Source organism: Poecilia formosa, unplaced genomic scaffold (genome assembly GCF_000485575.1).
Source record: "Poecilia formosa unplaced genomic scaffold, Poecilia_formosa-5.1.2 Scaffold356, whole genome shotgun sequence".
NCBI classification, from domain to species: Eukaryota; Metazoa; Chordata; class Actinopteri; order Cyprinodontiformes; family Poeciliidae; genus Poecilia; species Poecilia formosa.
Window position 1 is genome coordinate 341,045 of NW_006800295.1, and position 26,569 is coordinate 367,613.

The window sequence follows — 26,569 nt, forward strand, 5'->3', positions numbered from 1 at the left end:
TCTCTGCAAATGTATCCAGTGAACTTAAGTCCACTAAAAAGCTTAGCAACGTCAGTCCAGAAATATTTTAGTCAGTGATCACATTCTGAATGTGACATCTTCAAGGCAAGGTTGTTATATAGCACAGAAAAAAAGAACAGTTTGTAATAAAACACATGAAACTATGTCCTACTTAGATTTTCAGAGAAAATCCTTTTTTCTGTGTTTCCTCTTGTTGAACCACTAGCTTTCTTTCCCTTTTAATCTTTGTTCTTTTCAGCCCCAAAATGCACGGAAATAATCAAACATCCTTCCCAGGTCACAGGCAAACAGACACTCATTGGTTCATACGTAAGAACAGACACATAAAGTAGAAATAAATAAATAAATAAATAAATAAATGAATAAATAAACACAGTAACCGATTTCCTCTCTGCAACACACTGTGTTCTGTTTGTTGCCGCTTTTAGAAGCCACTCCCTGTCTTAAGTCTTAAGCTTCACTTCTTAGGCTTGACCACGTGTCTGAAGGTATAATCCCATAAATCAAACAGTCAGAGGTAATGCAATGCTTAACAGTCCAGTACTTTAAGTTAATGCCAGCAGAAGCAGGGCTTCACTTTGGTTATGTTCTTTTTAACCTTTGGATAAATCAAACAGCGATGAAATTTACACATTTGTGAATGTCAAATATTTAATGACGAAGCTTGCATTTCACCAACAAATTTCTTACTCCATTCTGATTCTTTGTTACAATATTGACTGCCAAGGCAATTTCTCCAACATGTTCATGTCTTTGTCCCTTAGGCCATGGAGCAAATGCTTAAACACAATAATAAAGAAATCAGTTGTCTTGACAAGAAAGGAAGAATGCAGCAACCCTGAGTAAGGTCCTGAGTGTCGTCAGCCAACTATTTGACTCATCCGAAGAATTGCTTGAAGCAGAAAAGTTCATTCCAGTTTATGTGCATGCATAAACTTCCAGATGTAAGATCAGATTTAAGATGCAAAAGCACAGCGTCCTCCAGAGGTTACCCAGGAAAGAAAGGGAACTCTTCGTTGACTTGACAGCAGTTAGTTCTTGCAGAAAAGTTTCCATTCTGTGTCATCTCAATGCACTCTCTGTGTCCTTGCACAAAATATATATGCTTTTTTTATTTGTTTGTTTATTTTCATTAAATTAGTGTCCTCAGAAAGTTACAGCTGGACAAATTCAGGCTAAAGTGCTGAATCTGCATTACTTGAAATTCCACGGATCCTCCTCAACAATAGAGAACTCTGGAGTGTTGCCATTTTTGCCGTTTTTGACCTGCAAGCAATTATCAAGAACAGCTAACTATTTGGGCCAAGGCACCATCATTAACAAATACTCAGTGGTTGTGGGAAGAGAAGCCATTCCTTCATTACATTCAAAGCATTGTCCAGTTGACAGACTTTAGTTTACAAATCCCCCCAAAAGAGTCAAATATCCCATACCACGAACAAATGGAATGATACAGAGGTTCTGTTTACATGTTCCTCTAGCTGAGAACACCAAAACAGTTCTCCAAAGTTGGTCATGTATCTTATGGATTCTCTCCCCAACCGAATTACAATACTGACAGTAAAACACAGGCAGCGAAATGTCAACAAAATCTGCTGTTTGTACACAAACAGAACTACAAAAATAAGTCTGAGAGGCATTTATGAATGTAATGCATCGCTAGCGATGACATATGGTGAATCAGCAGTCTTTATGCACACCACTGGCTGCAAAAGAATTTCAAAAAATGTCTGTTGATTGACGATTGTAATTTGGTTAGGGTTACCATAAATACATGTCCAATTAGACAAAGCAAATAAAAAAATTACACCACAAAAAAACCCTAAAATAAAATAAAAGTAAAATGTAAGCATTCACAAGAAAACACAGTATTGTGAAAGTTTAAAAAAAATTTTTTTTTTTTTAGTATTTATATGACTTCTTGATTAATAAAACCCAACAGGAAAAAAGTACAGACTTTGCTTTTGCTGAACCTGGTATCACAAAAACTGCTTTTTCGTTCCATTTATGGGTGAACAAATAAATATGGACATATTTATTTTAGAGTTTCACCACTTATAAATATATTTTCATAAATGAAAATATCACAAGTGCTATGACCAAAGACACATGCAGGGATCAATAAAAAAAAAGAGAGAGAAACAAGTACACCAATAGGAGAAACACAAAGCTGAGGAGCTTCTCTACATACAAGTCTCTATGTCCGTTAATGTGAAATGTACCTTGCAGTCGTCTATCAGGATTGAGTTGTGGTGAGCATACATATTCTGGTTGGTGTTGTTTTCAAAAAATGACTGTGTCTTTGTCATCTCAAAGTCATCCATCCGGGTCTGCTGGGCATCATACATGTCTAGTTCGTCTTTGGAAAGGTAGTAAACGATTCCGGCACCGTAGGAGTCTCCAACCACATTAACAGAGGTGCGGAAACGATCGCTGCATGTTGATAAATGATAGAAAGAATAAATATATGAGCAAATTATCACAACAAACTACAAACATTGGTATTGTTCTATTAGATAAATATGGCTCAAACTCTCATATCACCTCCAAAATTGTATTACTTGGTTCTAAATATTAAACATTTATTGTGTGATCTTGAGTTGTTTTTTCTTTTTTCTCTTCATGTCTCTTTTTTGAAGTTTTGATTTCATAAACATTGATATTAAAAAAGAAAACAATCACAATGATTGCGATGTTCATCATAGTGATGCGATTTTCTAATGTTACCTAACTCATTACATTGCTTCTAAAATCATAAGTCTTAGAATCTAATGCTAGTATGGTCTTCAGCCCTTAAGTTTTCAATAATGGAAGCAGTGTTTGTGTACAACTCACAGCAGCCAATCAACAGCGACCAGGAGGCTTATGTCCTGAGTGGGGAGCCCCACTGCTGTGAGAATCAGAAGCATGGTCACAAGTCCTGCACTGGGAATACTGGCAGCTCCAACACTGGCCAAGGTGGCTGTCATGCTAGACAGGAGACAAATACATCTCTTAGCAGGTGTTTTCATTTGTCATTGCAAGTACTGAATGCAAATGCAGTAGAAATACCATAAATAACAGATTCACAATTAAAATCTGGACATTCGAGGGATAAATAGATAGATAAATGAATAAATAAATAAACCAGTCCTTGAAGAATAAAGGCTCAATTGATCAAATCAATTGTTTTAAATTATTTGAGCACATTTTAAGCCTATTAAAGTATAAATTAAAATATGATGAATGGTACTTATGATTTGACAATTTTAAAAACTCAAGGAAAATAGAGTAATACAGTCCAATTGTAACATTTATCTCTAGCCACATTCTCACCTCACAGTGACTATCTGGCCCCAGTCCAGCTCAATCCCATTCATTTGAGCGATAAAGATGGCCGCCACTGCCTCGTAGAGCGCCGTACCGTCCATGTTAATGGTGGCCCCCACGGGGAGGACAAAGCGTGTGACCCTCTTGTCGATACCCAGGTTTTCCTCTAAGCATCGGAATGTGACAGGCAAGGTACCAGCACTGGTGAATCAAAAGACAAAAATATTATCCATGACCACAGTGATATTTAGGTTTTATACTCCACTTTCATTTATAGCTAAATCTTAAAACAATGACAACTCTTCTAGACTGTCGGTAATTATTATTACTGTCAGGTCTAGACATAAATAAAGAACAGTGAACCATTACAAAAAATGTGAAATTATCTAGATGGCCACATAAAATTGTATAATTCAATTGACATGTCTGTTTTATTTTACAGTGACTTGATCTATGTTTCTGCTGTAAATAATTATTGATTCCTGACAGGTTGTTATGTACTGTATTTCTTAAAGAGTAATTGTGTTCTGCTAAAATCAGTTTCCAAAAGTAAGAGTTCGAAGAAAAAGCCTGAAATCAGAAACTAACACCAAAATGTGGTTTGTTGCCTCTCTAAACAGGTCATAATCTCTACAATTCCTCCTGATTCTGATAAAATCTCAGTCTAAACTGTTGTAATGCATAAAAATCACAGTTTAAAACCAGAGAAAAATACAATAGCTTGTTTAGAATTAACAGTTTTTTTGTACATTTGGCAGAGTGGGTGGTTAGAAACTTAAGCTCACATCAAGAGGGAATAAAATGGTTTACATTCCTAAACAATTAGAAGCAAAGTTGAATTTATGTAGGTAAAAGTTTACGATACTGCTATGTAAAATAAGGCATGCTAAAAAGCCTAATTAGATGCAATTTTACAGAAACAATAGGTCAAAATTTTTGAATTCTGCTGAAAAGAGCCCTATTGATTTATTCTTAAATACATAGATTGCTGTCATAGATAACTGTATAATTGTTGTGCAATATTATAGCAAACTATCATATTCTATAGTTCAAACTATAGAACATAATAAATAAATAAATAAATAAATAAATAAAAACAAATCAAAAGTCTATTTTACCTAGATGCCGTTCCGAGTGCTGTGACCCAGGCTTGAAATATTCCCATAAAGAAGGTGAAGGGATTCTGTTTTACTATCACAAAATATATTAGCGGAAGGAAAATGCCTCCATGGATGATTAGGCCCACTATCACAGTCACCATGTACATCCCAAGCTGCCTCGCAACCATCTCCAAGTCAGCAATGGAGATTATTTTTCCGCAGATAAGGCAGGCGATACCAACAGGAGAATACCTGAAAAGAGATATAATGTAACATTGTTAAGCAGTTTCCCTTCTTTCCAGAATGAATGCACAAAACGCAATAATAGAGAAAAGCTGCACTCACCACATAATTGCGCTCACAAGCTTCATAACGATTTCATTCAGAACGTTGAAAAACTCCAACATCAGCTTGGCCTTCTCTCCCATTTTCCCCATTATAACTCCAAAAGCCACAAAGAATCCAATCAGCCCTGTATGCAGAATAATAGTGATGTTAATTTTGCTTGAATGAAAGATTGTTTTTAACACATTTTATCTCTTGCATTATTCATCATAATGAATCCAAACCCGTCCCGTCAGTCTGGGACGGGTTTGGATTTCAATCTACGTAGCTCTTGTTCATTATGTTTGATTCATACCTCCTAATTAGAGTCATATCTCTTTAAATTGAGGATGAACAGGTCATGTAGAAATGTAAAGAGATGATCTAAACAACTGGTGATGAAAAGACTAAAGGCTTTTCTCTGGTATGCACTTACAAACCTTATTTAGCCATAAGCTTACACACAGAAATAAATAACATTACAAATATTTGAATAAAAAAAAAAACGTCTTTTTTCCTTTTCTTATATAACTAAAAATTTAAATGAAAAATGTTTTATTTTTCTTTAAGGGCACTGTCAGCCTATTTCAGACATAATGTGGGTTTTTTGAATTTGCACCTACCGAGGACATTCATCCCACTCTTGAACTGAAGTGACCTCTTAACTGTGAACTGTGGAGGTGCTCTCGTCCTGTTGGTTGGCACTGGTACTTTGGTGGTTACTGTCTGGATCTGGACAAGAAAGACATTTTAAAAACAGGCAAAAAAAGAAATAAGTGGGAGCAGCTGACACATCACGTTATATGGTGAGAGAAAATTCTTTGTGTGACTCCTACCTGCTGGAAACAGGCCTGGACCAGATTCTCTGGGAAAAGATTTCGAATGAGATCGAAGAAAGCATCAACGCTGGATACTTCATCGTTCTTTTTTCCCTGTCCTAGATTAGCTCTTAGTTTGGGATTCCCTGGATGGATGACCAACACCAAGATTACTCCAAGGATGGCTGCAATTACTGTTGTTGACATGTAGTACACCATCGCTCTGGTGCCTAAACGACCACTGGATTTGGCATCCAAACCTGCAAGTCCTGTTGGAAAGAAAATAAAAGTTCAGAAAAAAAAAAAAAATCCAGGAAACTTTGTTTTCTTAATTTTTTTTTAACGTTTAAGAAATATTTGTTGAAAAGTTGACACTTGGAAAATGTTTCTCAGCTTTCCTGTTTTCCCAGGGTTACAATTTTTATATCCAATCAAATCCACGTTTATTTATAAAACACCATGCAAGACAATGGAAACAAAAATTACAATGTAAACCTTGTCTGCCATAATTCATAGTAGAAGAGACAGGATCAAGAATAATACCCTGAGCTACGTTTAATGTTGCAAATTAAATCATTTTACAGTTCAGGTTTTGTTTTGTGAATGTTTCAAAGAGAAAAGCAGCTTCAAACTGAGGGGAAACAATACCAGCTGTGAAACATACACATTGCTCATAAGTTTCCTAAGACAGAAAAAAAAATATACATCTTTGTAAGAACTTTTTAGTTTGCCAAACAAACACAAATTTTAAAAATTAAAAATGACACAGACTCTCTCTTTTTCCCTGTTGCAATCCAGCTCCCAGGTTCCAGCAAGTACAGTGTGACCTCATTTTAGGACACTTGTTTGCAAATTCAGCAGAACATTTCATGCCGCACAGACAACGAATCTCACCCACCTGTGACCAAACTGGAAACAACAAGAGGCAAAATAAGCATTTTTAGCATCCTCATTAAGATCTCCCCAGGGAAGGCAATGATCATTATAACGTCAGGAGGGAGGGGTGATATGTGCCGTAGAAGCATTCCAGCAATGGAACCAAGAAACACACCTGTAAAAGAGAGAAAGAAACATATTAAAGATAAAGCCTGGTGACTTTATGGGCTTGAATAAAACATATAAACTCTTATGTAAACACAAGTTCAGAGGAAATATGTCAACACCCTTTCTGCAAACAGAACCTCATATTATTCACATTTAATATTTCTTTTAACAATCAGCATAATAGTTGCAGTTCCAAGATATTTGGCTTCCACAGACATTGTGATTGCCTTGCTTTTGTAATAAACAAAGAGCAATGATTTAGAAGATCTCGTAAGTCAATCAGTGACTAATCTAATTTATCTTCCCCTACCTACCCTGCACTTAAATCTACATAAATAAGAATTACTGCAAGTAATGTTATGAAAAGGGTGGCCATTAATCAGTGTATTTCAATGTAATAAGCTCCAGAAAATTCTGAAATGTGCTTTCTTTTACAAGATATTCCAACATGTAAAAGGTTGAACTCTCTTATATTTGCGCTCCAGTGTGTTCACACTGCGTGGGTGGATTTCTCTCTGATGTTCCGAGTTCCTCTCAGAGCCCAAAGACAGGCAGCAACAGCTGCTGCAATTGTTGAAACCAGGTGCAGCAGTTGCTCTCCACTGATTGCACATGTAGGTATGATGGGAAACACATGGCTATCACCTGATACTGCCAGTGGCTTTTGGTGGTAGACGATGAGCATAATGTTAAATAGCTGCAATTCGATTTTGGTTCTGGAGGAGCGATTTACTCATAATTGATTTAAATTTTTCCCATCATTAAAGTTGACGGAGCTTTTCTCCTTTTTTCAGATGCTTCTTCAAAACAACACAAAAATAAGTTCAAGGAGGATGAACTGAATCAAAATCTTTGCTAACAAGTTCGAATCAGATTAAGAAGGTACGTTCCCTAATAGACAAGCGGATCCCTTGGCACGGCGGAGTGGGAGGAGTTTTGCTTTTACATGGTGAGAAAAAAACGTCTGCTGGCTGGGCAAGATCAGAGGTGACCTCTGAGAGGGATTGTGTTTTATTATGAGATAGTCATGATAACCTAAACATGAAAAAATAAAAGTTAAACTACCAGGAGTCTCTCATGCACAGCCTGCAGTCATCCTATCCCATTGATTCATTCACATTATTCATTATTTCAGATATTTTTTCGACGCTCTAAAAAAAACGTAGGTTTTTTTGAAGAATAGAACATCAGAGAAAAATCCACCCACACACTGTGAACACATCTGAGCTCAGACGTAATAGAGACTCCCACTTTAGATGGTTGAAGTGGGAGTCAACTTTTCTCTTCGGTGGGTTTAAACGGGGGCATCTGGCGCAAACCACGCCCAACCTGTGCACCAGTTTTCTTGCTGATGGACAAATGGTGCACACCCAGTGAGTCAGACACGTTTTTGACAGTTATTTCATGATCTGAATGTCCCAATTTAAGAAACACTAAGTCAAAATCCCATCTGGGCACCAAATCCATGCACTGCTGCAAACTGAAATAATGGCCTTTTTGAAAAGGACAGTTCAGTTATCTTTGAATATTTGTAGATCAAATGAACACCAATGCACTTTTGTTTGCTTCCATGTCATTTACAGGAATAAAATAAATAAAAGATGGCACAGACTGATCCTCTGCAGAATCTGAAGCCTGCAGGGAGCACTCAATCTTCACTGGAGCTTTTTAATCCATCCACTTGCTCCAGTCCCATTTTTTGGTGACCCACTTCATGTCAAACCAGTCTATTGTTTGAAATATGCTTCCAGCCCCGGTGAGTCCCAGAACAGGATATATGAGGATTGAAGATAAATGGACTGTGTGTAGACTTATGGAAGTAGGGGGACAATGGACTTACCCAGGATTGTGAGAGTGAGAACCATGTTCTTCATTATCTTTTCACAGATATTGCTGCATGGATTCTCGGGAGTCTCCACGATTGGGTCTATGTGGCTCTCGCTCATCCTGACCTCGACTTGCTTCTGCATTTTGATGGCACTGAAAAATACATAGAAGAGTTGTTTTTTTTTGGAGAGATAGTTTTAACTATTCTGTGGGTTTTGGTTCAGTTTCAGGAAGCATCTTCTTGGTTTAATCTTGTATTCATTGAGATATGGCTCATTTTTTCTTATCCATATGCGAGTTTAGATTCTCAGTTGTCCTTTAAAGTTAAAGTTATCTTTAGAGTCCCTGATCTTGTCTCTAAATGCCTCGTTACCAACTGTTCTGTCTCTTGTTAATCAGTTCAAGCCACTATAGCCTACACTCTCTCCAGTATCTGTGCTCTATGTTTTTCTTTGTTCTTTTCTTATGGTTGTTATTGACTTCATATTTGCCTTGTCTTAGTTTCTGCTGCTTTGTTCTGCTTAGTAGCTGTTCAGTCGTTTTGTTTGCCATTGGCACTACTTTTTTATTTTTCTCAGTAGACTCATAAAAAGCTTTTTGAGTTCTGCTTTCTGGTCCTCTTCTAAATAATCATAGCAACACTAACAACACTTGAGTAATGTTATTCACTTGTTATTATTTCTTTTCAGGTTATAGAAGATAATGACAGAGGTTGTATGGTTGGATTTTAGACCTTAACTAAAACCAATGCCAATGAAAAATTGTTAGATTAAATTTTCCTCTATTTTATAATTGAAGAAGTGTTGAAAAATATTAAACACAGCTGAATTAATTTCACTCCGTACCATTTGTTTCCTTAATGTGGGCAAACTAGTTAAAAGTTTCAGGAATGCTATCAAATATAGCAACTGTTATTCTCAAAAATAAAATAAAATAATTATAATTCCCTCTGTTTCTGTGTCATTTGCAATTATCGTTATTAATTTTCCCCTGTTGGAGGAAGGCCTTGTCCTGTGTTTCTGTGTTGAACAGTTTCTTTCCTGTTAGATGAAGTCACAAACAGAAGCTATTGCTGCCATTTACTCTACATATTCTCTTTTTCTTCTAGTCCTCACAGCCAGTCTCAGCTGACAACTCATCATACTGAGCCGGGTTTCTTCTTGTTATCTCTTTCCTCGCTTGCCACATGCTTAGTCAGGAGGTCAAATCTCTGCAAAGTCAACAATGCAGTTGTTGAGGTCTAGTTTTTTCCCATTTAGCATTCAATGGCTCCCTGAATTTGACTGTATAAGATTGAATGAAGGTATATGCAATGACTGCATATGGACTTTGTTTGAATGTCCTGAATTTATATTAATTAAATGAGGACTGAATCTGACTCTTAATGACAGGGAATGAAGGTCACCATTTTGCCACGTGAAGTGCCTGGAAATTACGTTTCTTTTTAATTGGCACTGAATAAATAAACTTAATACAACTGAATTAAATCAGAAAAGAAGTTACTAATAATTTGTCTTTCAAAATAATTTGTTTGATGTTTCAATTTGAATAAACAGAATGCTTAGTTTCACAGATATCCTTGCCCATGGCTATGCTATCTTTGCCTTTGTTTAATCAGCTTTGCATGATGATTAATGCAAATTTGGAAAATTCTATGTACTGAAGATATACAATTAATCATGGAAGATGTATAAAGATGTGAATAAATAACTGGCTCCAGGATATTTTGTGTTACCAGGCTTTTGCAGGTCTTAGAACACTAAAGTATGCTACAGTCTATTCAGAATGCTGAAAATTAAATTCTGGATGCTAATTGCACTTTAGCAAGCTCATCCATCCTAATGTGTACTTCTCTAACTCTCTGACCCTCATTTTGTCCTTAAAGCAACACATAGTTAAGGTTTGTTGTGGTCTAAACTAAAGCCTCTTTGACTAAAGATCAACTCCCCTGAGGAGCCTTTAAATCTCCTAGAGAACACAGACGTACACAGTTATGCAACAGTGAATCCCTGCGGTCACTTGAACCACCTTGACCTCAATGACACCAGCAACATCAACTTCAGCAGCAAAAACTACAATAAAACCACTGTTGTTGTGGGTCACTAAAAACACTCTCCTGCAAACAACTTAATCAAAAGTTGTTGTTTTTTTGCATAGCACATTTCAGCACCAAAGCAGTTTAAAGTGCTTTACGTCATAAAAATTCAAAAATATGAAGTCATAGAAGTTACCACAGCCAATAATTGAGAAAACCAGTAAACATCACATTTTGTAAAGTGCCATCATTACACATCAAAATGTTGGTCAGTGCTTCATTTATGTTGGTTCAGAAACAGCTCTAAACAGGTGGAGTTTTAAATTAGATTTCAAAGAATTCAATGTTTCAGCTGTTTAACAGTTTTCTGGAAGTTTGTTCCAGAAAACTGCAAAATGATTATAATTTGGAATAACGTCTTAACAAAGAAACTTAAAGGGAGCGCATAAGAGAAGGACATGACAACTGCCAAGTCAATCAAGGCTGTCTGATACAGTGTGCTCTGGCAGTAATGAGACTTAAGCGATTTAGTAAGGATAAAATTAGCTCTTCCAGGTCACAAGTGATTGACTTATGTAACAGAAAATGGGCTTCCTATGAAAAGTCAAGGTGGTAACATCATCTGCAGAACATTGCTAATTAGACTTCATGAAGCTGCATAACAGACTTCAAGCACTGCATTCGTAGAAAATAACATTTCTTCATATTAAGAAGTTAACATGTTAATTGTTGATCAGTAGGCTATGTAGTATCTGTTTTCTAAATGGTTGTCGCATAGCAACAATTGGGTTACTGTGAAACACAAGCAAAGCATTAGCATGGAGGGCAGATTTGGTAGAGGTATAGAGTAAAGACGAAATAATATATGCACTTTGCCCAGGACACAATTATTGAATAACATGTTATTTACTAATGCATCGCAAAAGACAAGATATCTGCATGAAAAACATTGACGTATACCATCATTGCATGAGCACACATTGTTCTAATAGGGAATCAAAGTTGCATCACAGATAATGATCCTTCATCTCAACCTTTAGTCGTCATTTGCAAAGTAAAGGCGGCAGTTGCTTTTTTAATAATAAAACTTACCAGATGTATGTTATTCAGGACAATGTCTGGACTTGTTGGGAGATATCACACGACCAATGCAATTTTTGGAATCCTTTGCAAAGTCATGGCTCAGTCATCAGCAAAACGTCAAAAAGATTTTAGTCCCCTCAGTTGCAACAACAATCTGCTGGTCACTTCTTGTCGTAAATCCACAATCAAAGTCAAAGATGCCTTTCAGCTGCAACGGCGTGTGCAGAGGTAAAGTGGTTAAGTGGAGGTGTGACTGAAAGCTCCCAGACAGGAAGGGTGGAGTCATCCTGCCAAGATTAGCGAAGAACTGAAAAGCCTTGGTAGCATTTTTTTTTCTTGTTGTTATTTTGAATGTTTGATTTCTTGTGTTTTCCAGAGTTCCTGCTTAAAAATCAGTAATGCACAGATGACCTTTGACACCAATTTGTGCATGTCCAAAAGCTGAACATGCATCTCATAAGTGATGACAAAAAGCTGCATAAGCTTTGGATCGTACAGGTCAAAACTTGAAAAATTGGGGTTTTGCTTGAACATTTCATTGGTAAGAGAAGCACAATGTTCATGTGCATTTCACATAATGGTGGCTTGTTAAGAGAAGGCATTCTGCACATAATCTTTGATGAGCAATGTCCAAAACCTAAACGTAAATAAAATTCAGCTTCAGGTAAAACATCAACCAACAAGAAACTTAGGACATCTAATCATTTTTTAAAGTCCAACTGAACACATTTTAAAACATAATTCAGTTGTTGAAAATCAATTGTCTTTCCTGTCATGTCAACAATAGCTACTTTTGAGCAAAATAAACATACATAATTGAATTGGGATAATCTTTTTTTCTGATTTCCATGGAGAGTGAGAGAGCTCTGTAAGATCTGACACTCAATGTTACCAAATTGTGGGATAATTTACCAAATTTAAAACTGAGTAGAATAAACTGTTTGTAGTACTCAAACATTAAAGCCTGGAAGGCTTCCTGTACAGCTCTCAGCTCAGAATCGCTTTAATGGACCCAGCTCATTAATATACTCCCTTTGTAGATGGCAGCAACAAAGAGTGACTCAGTGCAACCATTTATTTATGTCAAACATTGCAGAGTCACATCTCCTCAAACCAGCTTTGACATTTAGTCTCAGTGGCTCTGGGTAAATAGCTTTTTTTTTTTTTTGCTATCAATAGTTCAACCTTACGCCACTGGCTTTTAAAGCATTTATTTTTAATTTGTTTGTAATTTGTGGGAAAAGTGCTATACATTATTTGGAACATTAACTGTGTTGCAAATCATGTATGTCAACCTGAATTATCCTGAAATTTGTGGGGGTCAAAATTATTAACTTTTAAAATCCTTGGCTGCTCTGAAATGTTAGAAGAGATTTATTGTAGGGCAGTCCTCAGCACATGCACAGGTAGGGAAAAGCCAATACCGGAGCACATGGCAAAGCATTTGTCCGTGCAGCTCCACCTTTTTCTTCCCTCTGCAACAAGCCGTCCTCATGCTGCAACACCTGACAACACAAGGCCATGCTTAGACAGCAGGTGTCTATAATTAACTAATCTGTCCTGAGCCATCCTAATTCCAGCGCACATTTACACCAATATGTTTCAGAAACAGGGAACATGTCTACAGCTGTGAAATCCTTGAAGTTACAAAACTTTGAAAATGTGTATGATTGAGGAAGGAAATGTAAATCTGTGCATTAGGCCTCATGGTTATTTTGTCCAGTTTGTAAAAGCACAGCAAATATTATTTGTCACTTGTCAGTAATAGTTTAGTTCTTAAAATTTCTAAGGTATTACGTGTGACTTTGCACAAAAATGTCCGTTTGATGCAATAAATATAATAAAATGTTATACAAATCCATGCAGACAGTGGAAAACTTAAATGCATCCTAACTGCTTTCCAAGGGGTTAAAATGGTAGACAGTAGTCAAGTAATCAAATCTATTTGATGCATCATCATCAAGAAGGAGCAACAGAAAAAAAGAAAAAAGCAGAATCTTGTTTGTGTTAAGCCTTCAGGAAGTGACATGTGCCTGCACACGGTCAAGGATATGAGAAAGTTGCTGTAATCTAATCTACAGTGTAAAATGCCAGACTTTTGGATTAAGAGGCTTCATGGTAGAGAAGCTGTTAGCACTGATGTCTTGCAGCAGGAAGGCATTGGGTTTGAATCCTGGCCTCAGGCCATGATGTTTGCATATATTCCCTGTGCATGGGTGGATTCTGCCTTACCTTAACATCACCAGAAAGTCTTAACACAGCTGTCCCAAACCCAGTTATGATGACATTCCTTCAGCTTCCGGACAAAACCTCACTTTGCAAAAGGATTTGGGATTCTCTATACATCACACAGCAGGCAATACATTAAGAGGTAAGAAGCAGCACTTTATCAAAATAAGCACAGGGAGTTCCCAGGGATTTGTCTCAAGTCTTTGCTCTTCATTCTGCTGACTCTCCACTTTGGCTGATACTTCAACAATGAAAATGAAGAGCAGAGGTGGAACAGCGAGTGAGCTGGTGTGGGAATAATGTTTTGTCACTTAATCTAAACACTAAACCTTGAAAAGAAAAATCCTATTCGCGACTACAGCAGAAAGGATGATCAGCACAAAATTCTGGTCTGATTCACTCAGGACTCACTCAGGATCTCATATAGACTTTCAGGGTCGTAAACTATTTCAGCTCAGCAAATAACAGGCTTCTCATGAGACTGCAGTGAGGGAAAATTCCTAAATCCTTACCACCTCTCTAACCTTTTACAGAGCACTCTATTTAGAGGATTCTGATAAGTTACAATTCACATTAGAATTTAACTGGAACTCCCACCGAGGAAAAGACTGTCATATTTGGTAAGAATAGCTGCGGGATTTATCAGGGTCACCTCCTTGGAAACCAATTCTAACGACCATTATAAGATGAAAGCTCTCCGAATTGTGAGACATTTCTTTTACAGTCGAGGTGTTTAAGGTGTTTAATCTGAAAGAAGACACTCTATACCCAATCAAAAAGTAAGAAAATGACACTGCTTCATGTCTTAGGAAATAACGCTGCTTAATTTATCCATCCACCCATCCATTAGAAATAGAAACTTCAATGGAAAAACAATAGCCTGGATTTATATTTTGTACAATGCAAAACAATATTGTACATGTACAGTTACCTTGACATTTATTGGCAATGCTATTAAAGATGTGCATGGAAAACAGAAAATGTTTTTTCTATTTTCTGTTCACAAATTTAGCACATTTTGTTGCCTAACACTGTTGTTTCAGTAATTTTGATTACCTCTGCAATTAATCTTTGTCATTTTGTCTTTGACAAGAAAAAAAAAAAAAAAACAGCACATCAGCAATAAAGCTATGACTAAGTTTAAAGATTATGGTTTATTTAGAAAAAAATTTTGCAAGATGTGAAATTCAATCATCATCTAAGTCAGTGTTTCTCAACCCTGGTCCTCACCGCCCCCCCACACTGCATGTTTTAGATGTGCCTCTATTCCAGAACAGCTGATTCAAATGATTGCATGACCATCAAGTACTGCAGAAGCCTGTTAATCACCCAAAGATACAATTCAGGTGTGTGGCAGAAGGGAAACACCTAAAACATGCAGGACAGGGAGGCGGTGAGGACCAGGGCTGAGAAACACTGATCTAAGTAATGGAAAATAGGATGGCACAATTGCAAACCTACCAAGATATGAAATTCAGTCTAAACTTGCAGCGGGAGAAGTAGAGCATTAATCATGTAAAGAGCTTCAGAGATCCATGGCAACTTTTGAGGACCTGCAGGGATCAAAATAAGTCAGGGCAATATGTCTACAGGCCAATTACTGGTCACAAATTCAACTAGCCTTTATGGAAAAATACAAAACAGAAAGTTATTGTTGACTGAATGTTATAAAAAGTTCTGTTTGCAGTTTGCCACAAGCTGTGCAGAGGACACAACAAACATGTTAAAGAAGGTGCTCTGATAACACCAATGTTAAACTGGTTCACTTGGAAGAGACAAAGTGGCACAAAAAATACCAACATTAAACATCAACCAAATTGGCCACTGTGAAATAAAGCTGTGGCAGTGTTATGCTGTGGGGACACTTTTCACCACAGCAGCAAAGCAGGTCAGTAATAAAAGGAAACCGTGTTTGAATAAAAGTAAAAGTAAGTTAAGTGAAAAAAAAATGCATCTGATTAGCATGAAAGCCAGTTATGAAACAAGCAACAAACATTACAAACATAGTCTTGATTTAAAGGAACTCAGTGTTGTGGCTGTTTTGCAGGTTTCCATCAGTTTGTTCCAGATTTTTAGTGAATTAAAAACTCAATGCTGCTTCCTCTCATTTGGTTCTCTTCCACAGTTTGTATGTATTTGTAAATCATTGAACACTTTACAAAGGGCATCCCTGTTCTGTAGTGAACATGGAAATCACACTGAAAGGCATCCAAGCTGTCAGTTTTTGTTAAAGTATTTAAAGGTTGAAGCAGCTTTTACAATCATTTACAGTGATGCCCTCCTTTGCGTTGGTCTATTCCCTTATTTTGAAATATGTTGATGTTTTTCATTTTAAAATGGGAAATAGCAAAAAAGTGTAAAATGTTAAACAATGTTAGAATGAATGTTTGAAAAAAGTACCTGAATACCATAACTCAAGTCTAGCTCCCAGTCAGCACTCATTATGAACAGTAAAATGGATGGATGGATGGATGGATGGATGGAATAATATATCAAGATAGTAAAAATAACAAATTATGTTAATTTTTTGTTCTACAAATTGTTTTCATGTGAGCATCTTTGCCACAGTTTTCTAAATTCCAAATAGATTTAGTCTTCTGCTCTCTTCATCTGATTGTTTGTTTTTACGAAGCTTCAACAGAAATCAAAGCTAGATTAATTAAAAACATTGAATCTGTATGAATGAAAAAATAAGTCTGAGATGTAGGAAGTATATCGAAGAAACACACTACAGAGGAACATTGGTGTATTTTTGATGGAAATCATCCTGACAGCTGTTTTATGTAAATTTCTGACCTCAATACAATGCATGATCTATTTATTCTACAAATCAAAGGAATATTAATTCAAAGAGCTTTGTGTCTTTTATACGCTCAGCAGAATTAATGAAGCAATTAGTGTTTTGTCATTTGTCTTCTGGCTTTCCATCTCAGTTGTCTTTTTTTATCCAGTCATTTTTTAAAATATCCCCAAAGCAACTGATGTAGAATCTAAATTAGGCATAAAACCAAAATTAGAATGGGTTTTGAAAAATGGGTCCAACATTTTTTACACTATACTAATATTTAATTGGTAGAGACAAATGAGGCAAAAAAAACTTCATAAAGTGATAATTGAGTTTACTGCAAATCAGCAAATGGACCATAAGCACTGATTTTCTGCAAAGACTTTTAGGGCCACTGCTCAAATGATACATTGTTTTAAATATCCTGAGGATTCAGCTAAACGTTTAACAATTTTAGAGAAATTTGTCCTTCTTCAGATCATTTAACAAAAATCTTAATATATTTAAGGGCTGTTTGATATAGTATTTATAAACCGCTCATGCAACACTGCCCATAGTCTGTTAATGTCATGCATTCAAAACAATCAACCATGTTTTGCATGAGCTTGGAGTGAAATCATGGTACACCACTGATGATTATGCATCAGTGCTGATTTTAACGACATCTGCCTCAGAAGAGCAGGATTTCAACGCCAGAGCTCATCTCCAGTTCCTGATTAAGGGAGTTAATTGCTCTTACTTATGCAGAAGATGTACAATTTAAAAAAAATAAAAAATATGGACAAGAAGCTCTTAACTTGCTCTGCCATCATGCCTCCATTTGAGAATGAAGCAGAAGCAGAAAATGGCATTTTCTACTCTGACTCATTTCAGTGCTCTTGTTCCTTATGAAACAGAACGTCACTAAACAAAGCTAAATTATGGGGATGTTTTCAAATCATGCTTTCTCAAAATTTAGACAAAAAAATGGACTCTTATGCATGTCTGCACTTCAAAAAACCTGTTTTTAAATTTGTATATGTACAGAGACACTCTGGAATTCAACATTAAAATTAGGAGCGACAGCAACTCAAAATCATTAGTTATTCATGACAGTGAGAAAAAAAAAAACTTTGCTTTTTTGTTGATGCTTTTTCATTTAATTTAAGCAATTATGCATTACAAATTAGAAAGCCAAGGACAATAACAGAAACAGTGGTGTGTTTTAAATGATCTTATAATAAGATTATTATAAAAACATGTTTGCCTTTTGATAATTTTGTTGAAGTAACTTCTGGCAGCTTTCAGAACCAAAATTCTTTCACAAATTACAGAAACCAAGCCCAGTCAGAATTGGATGCATTTTGACACCTGGTGATCAGTAGAGATGTGGGTTCAATTTCATCTTCCTTCTCTTATATGTCAATGAGCCTTTTGGCAAGGCATTACTATTATTTAACCTCAAGTGAAATGAGATTTTCTAATTCTGAGTTGTTTGAACGGTTGGTTTGAGCAGAGAAGCGCTATGTAAAGTAAGTACATTAAATTCGATTGATGGCATCAGGTACTGTGACAAACTTTGAATTTTAATTTCATTGAGTTATTTCACAAAATTCTTTACAATTTCTGTGAATAAAATGTGTCATTTATCTTTACTAGGCTATGTTTTTCTTTATCCATTGCCTAAAACTCTGAATAAGATACTTTTACAGCATATTCAAAAAGCAAATAGACATAGATCTGAGGTGCGACACTGTTGAAAAAAATTAGTTTCAAAAATTGCTATTTGCTGTACCATGTGATTATACAGATTAGAATAACATTTTATGTGTAATTAATTGACTTTGATAGATATTTGGAAGATTTCAGAAAAACTTAGTGTATCTGACATTGCATTAACCTGACAGTGCCAGACAATTATCCCTCTTGTTTCAGAGCCAATTTAGACTGAATGTGTAATTAGTAAACTAGACTGCAGTGACATTCAAACTTTTCCATATGATCAATGAGAACGACCTGTCAAATATTATGCTTTTAGCAGATGATTAATTAGCCAATATCAAAAAGAATACAGCATTAAATGTAAAATTTTCTTCTTTTGTTTCCACATCTTTACTTTGACCATGTAAATATGCCTACTCTAGACCAGAGGGAGAAACTGTTTTATAACAAATAAATACAAAATTTTCTAATTGCAGCATCAACGGTGGATGGGATTTCTCAGCGTGTCGTCAAAAACAGGAAGAAAACATTTCTATTATGATTTTTTTTAGGACCAAATGATTGCTTGGAGGATGCAAATCAATAATACATAATATGTTTTTAATTTAGACATTCTCAAGCGTCAAATAATGAAAAACAAAAGTGAAATGTATCTTATGAACCCCCACATCAAAACCCAACATGACTGTCTATCATGTAAAACCACAGCAAAAAGACTTGCAAAAGTGTCAAACTACATTGCACTTGAATAAAAATAAAATTCAGAAAAAGGCATTTCAATTAGCTTCTTTAGCTGTAGTAAATCTGGCTAGCAGGCATATTTATTAGCAGTTTTCAAACTTGGAGCATAACGAGCATAAGTAGACACTAACACTTGTTTCTGGTTTTCTGCTATTCACTTGTGCTGCCTGAAAATGAATCTTTTTTCTCCACTGCTCTTCTCATTTGAACAGTTTCAGCTTAACGATCATCTTTCTAGCTGTTAGTGTTTATTAGCTCTACATCACAGTTAATTAGTTTGTGTTACCTTGCCAATACTTGACAGCAAAATCTCTTCTGAGTACTACTAAAGGCTCAAGTACCATCAGTGGTATTTATCTCACAGTTGGAAAACCATGGCTATGGACCACAAAGGTAACAAAACTGTATAGAACTGTGAAGACTCCTTATGCACACAGGCCTGCAGCATCTCCTTGGTGTGGCTCAGGCCTCTGTGTGTAGGCCTGAAGTAGCAAACCCAGTTCACTGCATTTGCTACATCAGCACCACAAGCTAATGAAATTAGCACAATAGTGATACTGAATTTCTTTGGACCACAAATTATATAACTTTAATCAAATGAGGTTGGAGATTTTAGACAGCAGTTTAATGTAAGCATTGGGCAACAACTGACCTTTATGGAAAACAAATGGTTCACGTAATGGTTGCACAATGACAGTCGTTCACAAGCACATAGACCAATTACCTGAAGATGAAGGAGTCTGTGTACTCCATATAGAAAGTAACAATAATCACTTATAATAATGTTATTAGACCAACCACACAGTTTACCTTTTTGCTGCCTGAGACAGCAGACAGATATATTTGTACCATAGTGTGGCTGAAAAGGAGATTCTCGTCTGATGTGACTACACCTTCTTAATGGATGTGACTCAGAGGTTTATGAATAAAAAAGGGGATTTACTTGGGAACTTACTTGCACACATTTTATGATTTTTCATTCTGTCTTGACCACATTTTTTTAACATTAGCTAGTGAGCCAGCAATATATTTTTTAGCATGATAATTTATGTTTTTTTGGAAAGATTTCTGTTTGTGCTTTTTGAGGTTGTTTTATTTTTTTTATTTTATTTATTTATTTTTTTTTTATCCAGAGCTGGGCAGCAATCAAAGTGTATGTTATCCCATCAGAAGCAAACAAATAAATTATTGAATTAAGTAGCTGAAGTTAAATAAGGAACGTTTCACAGCAGTGTATTAAAAGGCTTTTTTCTTGTCCATAACTCCACTGCCATATTTCCAATGTATTTTCAAAATGCGCAATACCCAGCAATATTACCTTTTGTCTTAAAATGCAGTTTAATGTACTAAATTAACTGCTTCTAGTTGGCTTCCCTGTACTTCCCTGTAAAAAAATATTCAAATAGCACGGTCTCTGCCTGCTTTCTGTCCTCTAAACCCCAGTTGATTATGGCAGATAGTCTTTTACACTCAGCCTGGTTCTGTTGTAGGATTTTTCTTATTAAGATCTCTTCATGGTCACGACATGTTTCCTCAGAATGTGGAATTAATACCAAGGCAATGAGATGCAATCTGCTGCGAGACACAAAACTTTTCATTAATTAACATAATTAACTAAATTTGATTGCAGTGTATTAAAAAAATTGTATTTTAATTGGTCTGTGTGTAACTGTATTTCAATCTGCCAAAATTATAAAATTGCACTGGATTGATTCCATTATGCATTTCTGAATAATTGGATTTGATTTGGACCTGTTTTTTCTTCTGACATGCCTTGAGGTGACATTTGTTGTGAACTGGTGCTGTGTTAATAAACTAAATTGAACTGACTAATTACATAAAGATCACTATGTGGTCTAACTCCCCTTCCTAATTGGAATAAAATGTAATTTTGTGATTGAATCTGCCCTTATTTTTATTTATTGTTTATTTTATTCCCATCGGTTTTTAATTTATAAATCTTACATTTTTAGGAATTGTTGTGTTTAGCAGATGTGTTTTAATCATGACGGGGTAAAATAATATAAGTTGCATCTCAATAAAATTTTTTAGAGGATATTTCTATAGAGACAGATTTTTTTTAAAAATCAGGCTTTAGGGAGTATCCTTTTTAAAAATGTGCATGAAAGGCCCATTTTTTTTATTTGTAAGAGGCATCTCAGAGCCCTCTGCTGGCCAGCTGCCCATGATACTTATGTTCTCTGACATTAGGCACAGCAAAATAAACTGTCTGATGTAAAATCCATCAAGTTAATTTCCTTGGAATTTACAGTCTAAGCCTTTAGGCAGTTCTTTTGAACTTCATCTTCATGCAGCCTGTTCTTGAGTTGTGGTGGGAGTCGATCGCACACAGCATCATATCTTTACTGATACACATGTGGCCCAAGGCAAGCTGTTTTGCATCGCTTTAAGAGCCTGTCACTTCAAAACAATGCATTAGCTGACATTAGTTCCTGTCTTGAGATGTAATGTCATTAATCTTTTAATTTGACAGTTTATGTATTTCAGCTCATTTTGAGACTTTGCGGACTGATGATTTTTATTTCTTTTTTCTTTTTTTTTTTAGTAGAAGTGCTGCCAGTATGCTGATGTGACCTAGATCAAGCCATCATCCCAAGACGAGGAGTGGGAATTCAACCAAGCACCAATCATCAGTTTCAGGTATGCTCAGAATGGGGTCACATCACTGACAGAACTGTTTGTAACAATTTCTCAGTCAGAACTGTATTCTGAAATATTTTGGAGTCATGAATTGTATGAGGAATGTCATTCCTGTAAAATATGTTTTTTTTTTCCTCTAAAAAAATTAACTGTAGCCACTATGACTACATCACTACAAATATTCTCTCTGTTTCTAATTTCCTATAATATCCAGTGAAAGTGCTCACCTGAGGAAGTCTTCTCTTCTTCACTTTATGGGCTTTCCTGGTTTCCTGATGAATTCCCTGCTGTGCCTTACAACTTAAGCAGCAATGAGATTTGTGGGGGTTTTGAAGATAAATTAAGTGTAACGACAGGTTTCTCCTACTCTAAGTTAAAGAAGTTGAAGCAAACTAAACAAACACCCCAGATATGCACAACGTACACACAGAGGAGAGAGGATTTGAGATGAGAGCTCTGTGTGCCTCCTCCCAGGTGTGGGTGGGATGTTCTCCTAGTTAAGGAACTTCAAACCATTTTGCATCATGGAATCCTATTAAATCAAGGACTTCTGCAAAACACAAACTCTCAAGACCATTTGATTGACTCAATTTGAAAACCTTTTATCCTTTTTACAACTATTTCTCGATGCAAGTCAACAACTTTTACGCAATTGCTCAAGGTAGCTATTAAATTTTTATGAGTAGTGCTGAATATTTTCCAGAACATTTATATAACCGTGTAATAAACATTCAGATCTTTAATTCCCGGTCATTATATGTCTCTACTGTTGCAACTTGTCTTGAAAGAGGAGGAATCTGTGCACTCACTGTTTAATTGGCTGGCTGGCTTTACAGGTGTCCTGCATAAAGCCTCGTTGATCACAGCAGGTGTCTGCGCCGCAGGAGTAGGAGCTAACTTTAGCAAATCCTCTCAGTGTGTTTCTCAATGACAGCACATGTTGGACAGTCTGCAGAGAAACTCACAGATGCAGAGTGTCCCATGTGCACATAGCACATACCCACACGCTATCTACTGTGGCAGGTGAATTTTCACCTGGCACGCTGTGTGCTGCCGAGCACGTGTACATGTGCAGAGCTTAAACCTGGAGGCAAATGGGGGGATTTTCCTTTTTCAGTGTATTCTCGTTGATGAGCTACTCGAATGCAACAAACTGCTGAATAAATGTGATATTCAAAGTGAATTATGTAGATTCAAAAGCCACATAAGAGAGCAAATTTGAGAAAAATGGCAGTTGACTTTGCAGACCAAGTTTTTATGCTTCTTGAAAAATGTTTATCTCTAGACACTCAGAGGTAAGAGGCCCGGGGCTGGCGAAGATGCAGTGACTTGTTAAGAAGGACTTTAGCACTTAGAGATCTTCTCTATAACAGCCAGACAAGCACTTGGTTCCTCTTTAGCAAAAGATAAATTGGGGTAGCAGCTGACTGCAGATAACTTTTGGTTTTATGACACAGCAGAGTCAGAAAAACATACACCCCCTGGATATTATAGGAAAAATAAATTCTTCATAGAGTTGTTCCCTCCAAAGGTGAAAATGCCATCAGTTAATATATATCTTAGGTGCTGTCAGGTAAAGAGCATGAAGACAACTTTGTTGAAAATACACGTGACAAACAAAGATGCCTAAAAATCAGCAGCTGTTGTGTAAAGTATTGACTTTAGCAGCTGTGATAGACTTGCGACCTGTCCAAGGTGTACTCCAGCCTCTCGCCCAATGACTGCTGGAGATAACCCCTCCTGACCCCCTCCCCCTCCTGCAGCCCTGAAAGCATAAGCGGGTTTAGATAACGGATGAATGACTGGATGACCTTAGCTGGTTTCAGCACGCTAATTTGCCAAAGCATCATTGCACCTTGGATTCTTTGTGACAGACTGACACCAAGTAATACATAATTGTGAAAGAAAAGAGAGAGTAATCTATGGTTTATTTAATTTTTATAACTAAATGTCTGATGATTGTGGCTTGCATATGAATGCAGCTACTGATTTAATTCTCTGCAAAAGTACTTGAGTAGATTTAGGTGTAGACCAGTCTTACACAAGAATACTCTTTGTTGTATGTTTTGGTTTGTTTTCCTTCTGAAAGATGAAACTCCTCTCCAGTCGTAAGCCTGTTTCAGCTTTTGACAGTTTATTGCAGCACTGACTGGTATTTATCTCTCTGCATCTTCCTATTGACCCTGAGCAGCCTCTCCCTTCATCTGACCAGAGCACCTCATTTCACATGTTACCTCTGTCCCCTACTTGTGAGACACTGTAGAGGAAAATCCTTTTGATTTTATTGAAAAAATCAAATCAAATCTTGTCACTCTTTCATGGAGAACAAATTAGTAAAATGCATAATTATTAATTGCATTGTCAATAAATCCCTCTACCTAATCACTGCAGCTTCTCCAGAATCACTATGAACCTTGAGCTACTTCTTTGAATTTTGCAACGGTTTGCAGACATGCAAACGACATGGTAGTGTTTTTTTGTTTTTTTTAATACGGCTGGAATGGATTAACAGTGCACTGTGGGATATTCAACACTTGACATATCGTCATTTACACTAAACCTGGTTCAAATTTCTACCTCTTCCATTTCTATTCCTTTCTCTCCTCATTATAATGCTGTTTGTTCACTGGAGTTCTCTGAGGCCTTCTAGATTGTAGAATTAAGTGAATTGAACATAGCTTTTGAGTACATTAGATTTTAATTAGGGATAAAGGAGTAAAAAAGGTTGATTTTCTTTTGGAAAAAAAAGAAAGAAAAACATGTATATCACAATTCCAGATGATATATGGAAGCTTGTGGTTTTAAACATGCGGAAATGTGTCAATGCAGAGCATCCGCTCAAGGAAGATAATGTCATGGTTACATATTATTCATATTTATGCTTGAAAAAAAATGCTATATATATATATATAGCATTTTTTTCAAGCATATATATNTTAGATAACGGATGAATGACTGGATGACCTTAGCTGGTTTCAGCACGCTAATTTGCCAAAGCATCATTGCACCTTGGATTCTTTGTGACAGACTGACACCAAGTAATACATAATTGTGAAAGAAAAGAGAGAGTAATCTATGGTTTATTTAATTTTTATAACTAAATGTCTGATGATTGTGGCTTGCATATGAATGCAGCTACTGATTTAATTCCATAAGAGAAAAGCAAGTGTTGTGTGTATATATATATACACACAACACTTGCTATATATACACACAACACTTGCTTTTCTCTTATGGAATTTTGTGGGTTCTTCTGGAAAAAAGACAGGTGGCTCAGTATTGATGTTTGGAATTTCACTGGGACATGGGCCTTCAGGACTGGACAGTTTGCTCATAGCACAGTGTGTGTTGTGAACAATCTCTGTGGTATGTGCCCCGCCTTAAGAAAACACTCCTTTGACAATAAGCAACACAACTCCTTCAGCCAGTCCTGTCAGGTTTCAGGTTGTTTGTTGTTTTGGTAAGTTCCACGTTGCATTGTAAAATAGTTTGTATTTTTCAGAGATGGAAGGGTTTTTATGTGATCACAAAACTTTGCCATATCCTCTAACATAAAACATTTGATCTAGTAAGAATGTGCATTGAGTAAAACCTAAAGGAGGAAAGATGTAAAATGACAAAAAGTAAAAGAGAGATTTTTTTTTTTTTTTTTACGTTTTTGAGGGGAAAGAACACATTTTTTTTCACATTGAGAAAATTACTTAGATTCTCTACAAGATTACAAAGTACTTTATAAAATAATATAGACCATTCTTGTGAGACAGGCATGTATCAGGTCCTAAACAAATATAAGCTAGAATGCCTGTCTTGCTCGGATTTCAATCTAAAAATAAAAGTAAAAATATTTTAGCTCTGTAAGGTTATATTTGTTTTCTTTTAAGAAGACTAAATCTTTTTATGTTTTCGATGTATTAAGATACATAATTTTATTTCGATGTAATGTAAATTTCATGTCTGAAGACCAGCAGATTAATTTTGTTCCCTATAAAACCAAATATTTAGTATGAAGTAAAATAAAATTAAAAATGCTTAATTTCCCAATTTTACTCTATTTAGGGTTTTTGTTAACAAGCTAGATTCAATACTTTGAATGTCATCCTTTAAGAATCTCAGTAGAAGTTATGCTATAAACTTCTGAAAATTTTGAAATACCAAAATTATTTATGTATTTTTTTTTATTTTTTTTTGCATTTTTGAGTCTCAATACACCACCTGTTTGACAGTCTGTACAAATAGAAAAAAGAAAGATAAGATAGATCTTCTCTTAGTAACTTAGTATTTCTTGATGTGTTCTCTGTGTTTTGCCCTGAGGCGCTAAAGGCTTTTCAGTTCATAAATGCATGTCTGAAATTGCATCCCTATGACAACGTTCACATGAGCAGGATGAAGGAGCTGCTTGTCTCTGTCTGCCACACACTGAGCTGCCTCCAGTCCTCGTCGCTGTACCAGCGGAGCCTCACTGCAGCCTGGGAACCAGTATGTGGACCCCTCTGAGGCCCCCTGCTGGTACGACACGGTGCCTCCACAAGACTCGTGGGCGCTTGCAGTGTGATCAGGAGGTGAGCGGATATAAATGGCTGCATGCCACGGCCACTGAGATTATGAAAGGTGGATCCTGCTAAAAGCTTCTAATTTGTCACAGACTGAATGGCATTAGCAACCAGAAGAGCATAGATGGAGAAAATAAAGATGAAAGTCATGATGAAGTAACAACCAAAATGATCTTGCGTTTTAAAGTGAGGCTATTAAAGTTTGGTAAATTAGCTGTCGCTCAAACCAAAAGCAGAAACAACAAATAAGAGTGGATTCTAAAATCTGTTTTCATGACTAAATTACAACCGATTTCTTTAAAGTGCACATCCTAATCTCAGTCACATTAGTTGGCCGGGTC

At 36.2% G+C, this 26,569-nt stretch overlaps 1 protein-coding gene and 1 long non-coding RNA gene across 3 annotated transcripts; one reads left to right on the top strand and one right to left on the bottom strand.

The window, feature by feature from the left end:
* On the bottom strand, positions 1 to 22,123 carry LOC103153585 (excitatory amino acid transporter 2-like). 2 transcript variants are annotated; one of them, XM_016662051.1, is made up of 11 exons: positions 21,906 to 22,123; positions 8,457 to 8,596; positions 6,471 to 6,623; positions 5,591 to 5,841; positions 5,378 to 5,486; positions 4,776 to 4,902; positions 4,449 to 4,682; positions 3,337 to 3,531; positions 2,857 to 2,991; positions 2,244 to 2,454; positions 1 to 1,287 (listed from the first exon to the last, which is right to left on the bottom strand). In XM_016662051.1, exons 2-11 carry the CDS (start codon positions 8,584 to 8,586, stop codon positions 1,216 to 1,218), a joined length of 1,617 nt encoding a protein of 538 aa, XP_016517537.1. In that variant the 5' UTR covers positions 8,587 to 8,596; positions 21,906 to 22,123; the 3' UTR covers positions 1 to 1,215. The 2 variants fall into 2 exon arrangements, with proteins under 2 accessions (XP_016517537.1, XP_007574626.1); XM_007574564.2 differs by lacking the exon at positions 21,906 to 22,123 and adding an exon at positions 11,571 to 11,846.
* Positions 13,577 to 26,569, top strand: LOC103153584 (uncharacterized). Its single transcript, XR_001659004.1, has 3 exons — positions 13,577 to 13,932; positions 21,584 to 21,678; positions 25,999 to 26,569. It is a non-coding gene; the product is annotated as an uncharacterized LOC103153584 (long non-coding RNA).

Excerpts from the sequence above, each read along its gene's own strand:
- LOC103153585 (XM_016662051.1), bottom strand. The coding sequence starts at position 8,586 with ATGCAGAAGCAAGTCGAGGTCAGGATGAGCGAGAGCCACATAGACCCA. Across the intron at positions 6,624-8,456 it reads TCTCACTCTCACAATCCTGG|GTGTGTTTCTTGGTTCCATT; the intron begins GTAAGTCCATTG and ends TCTCTTTTACAG. Across the intron at positions 4,683-4,775 it reads CTTGTGAGCGCAATTATGTG|GTATTCTCCTGTTGGTATCG; the intron begins GTGAGTGCAGCT and ends ATCTCTTTTCAG.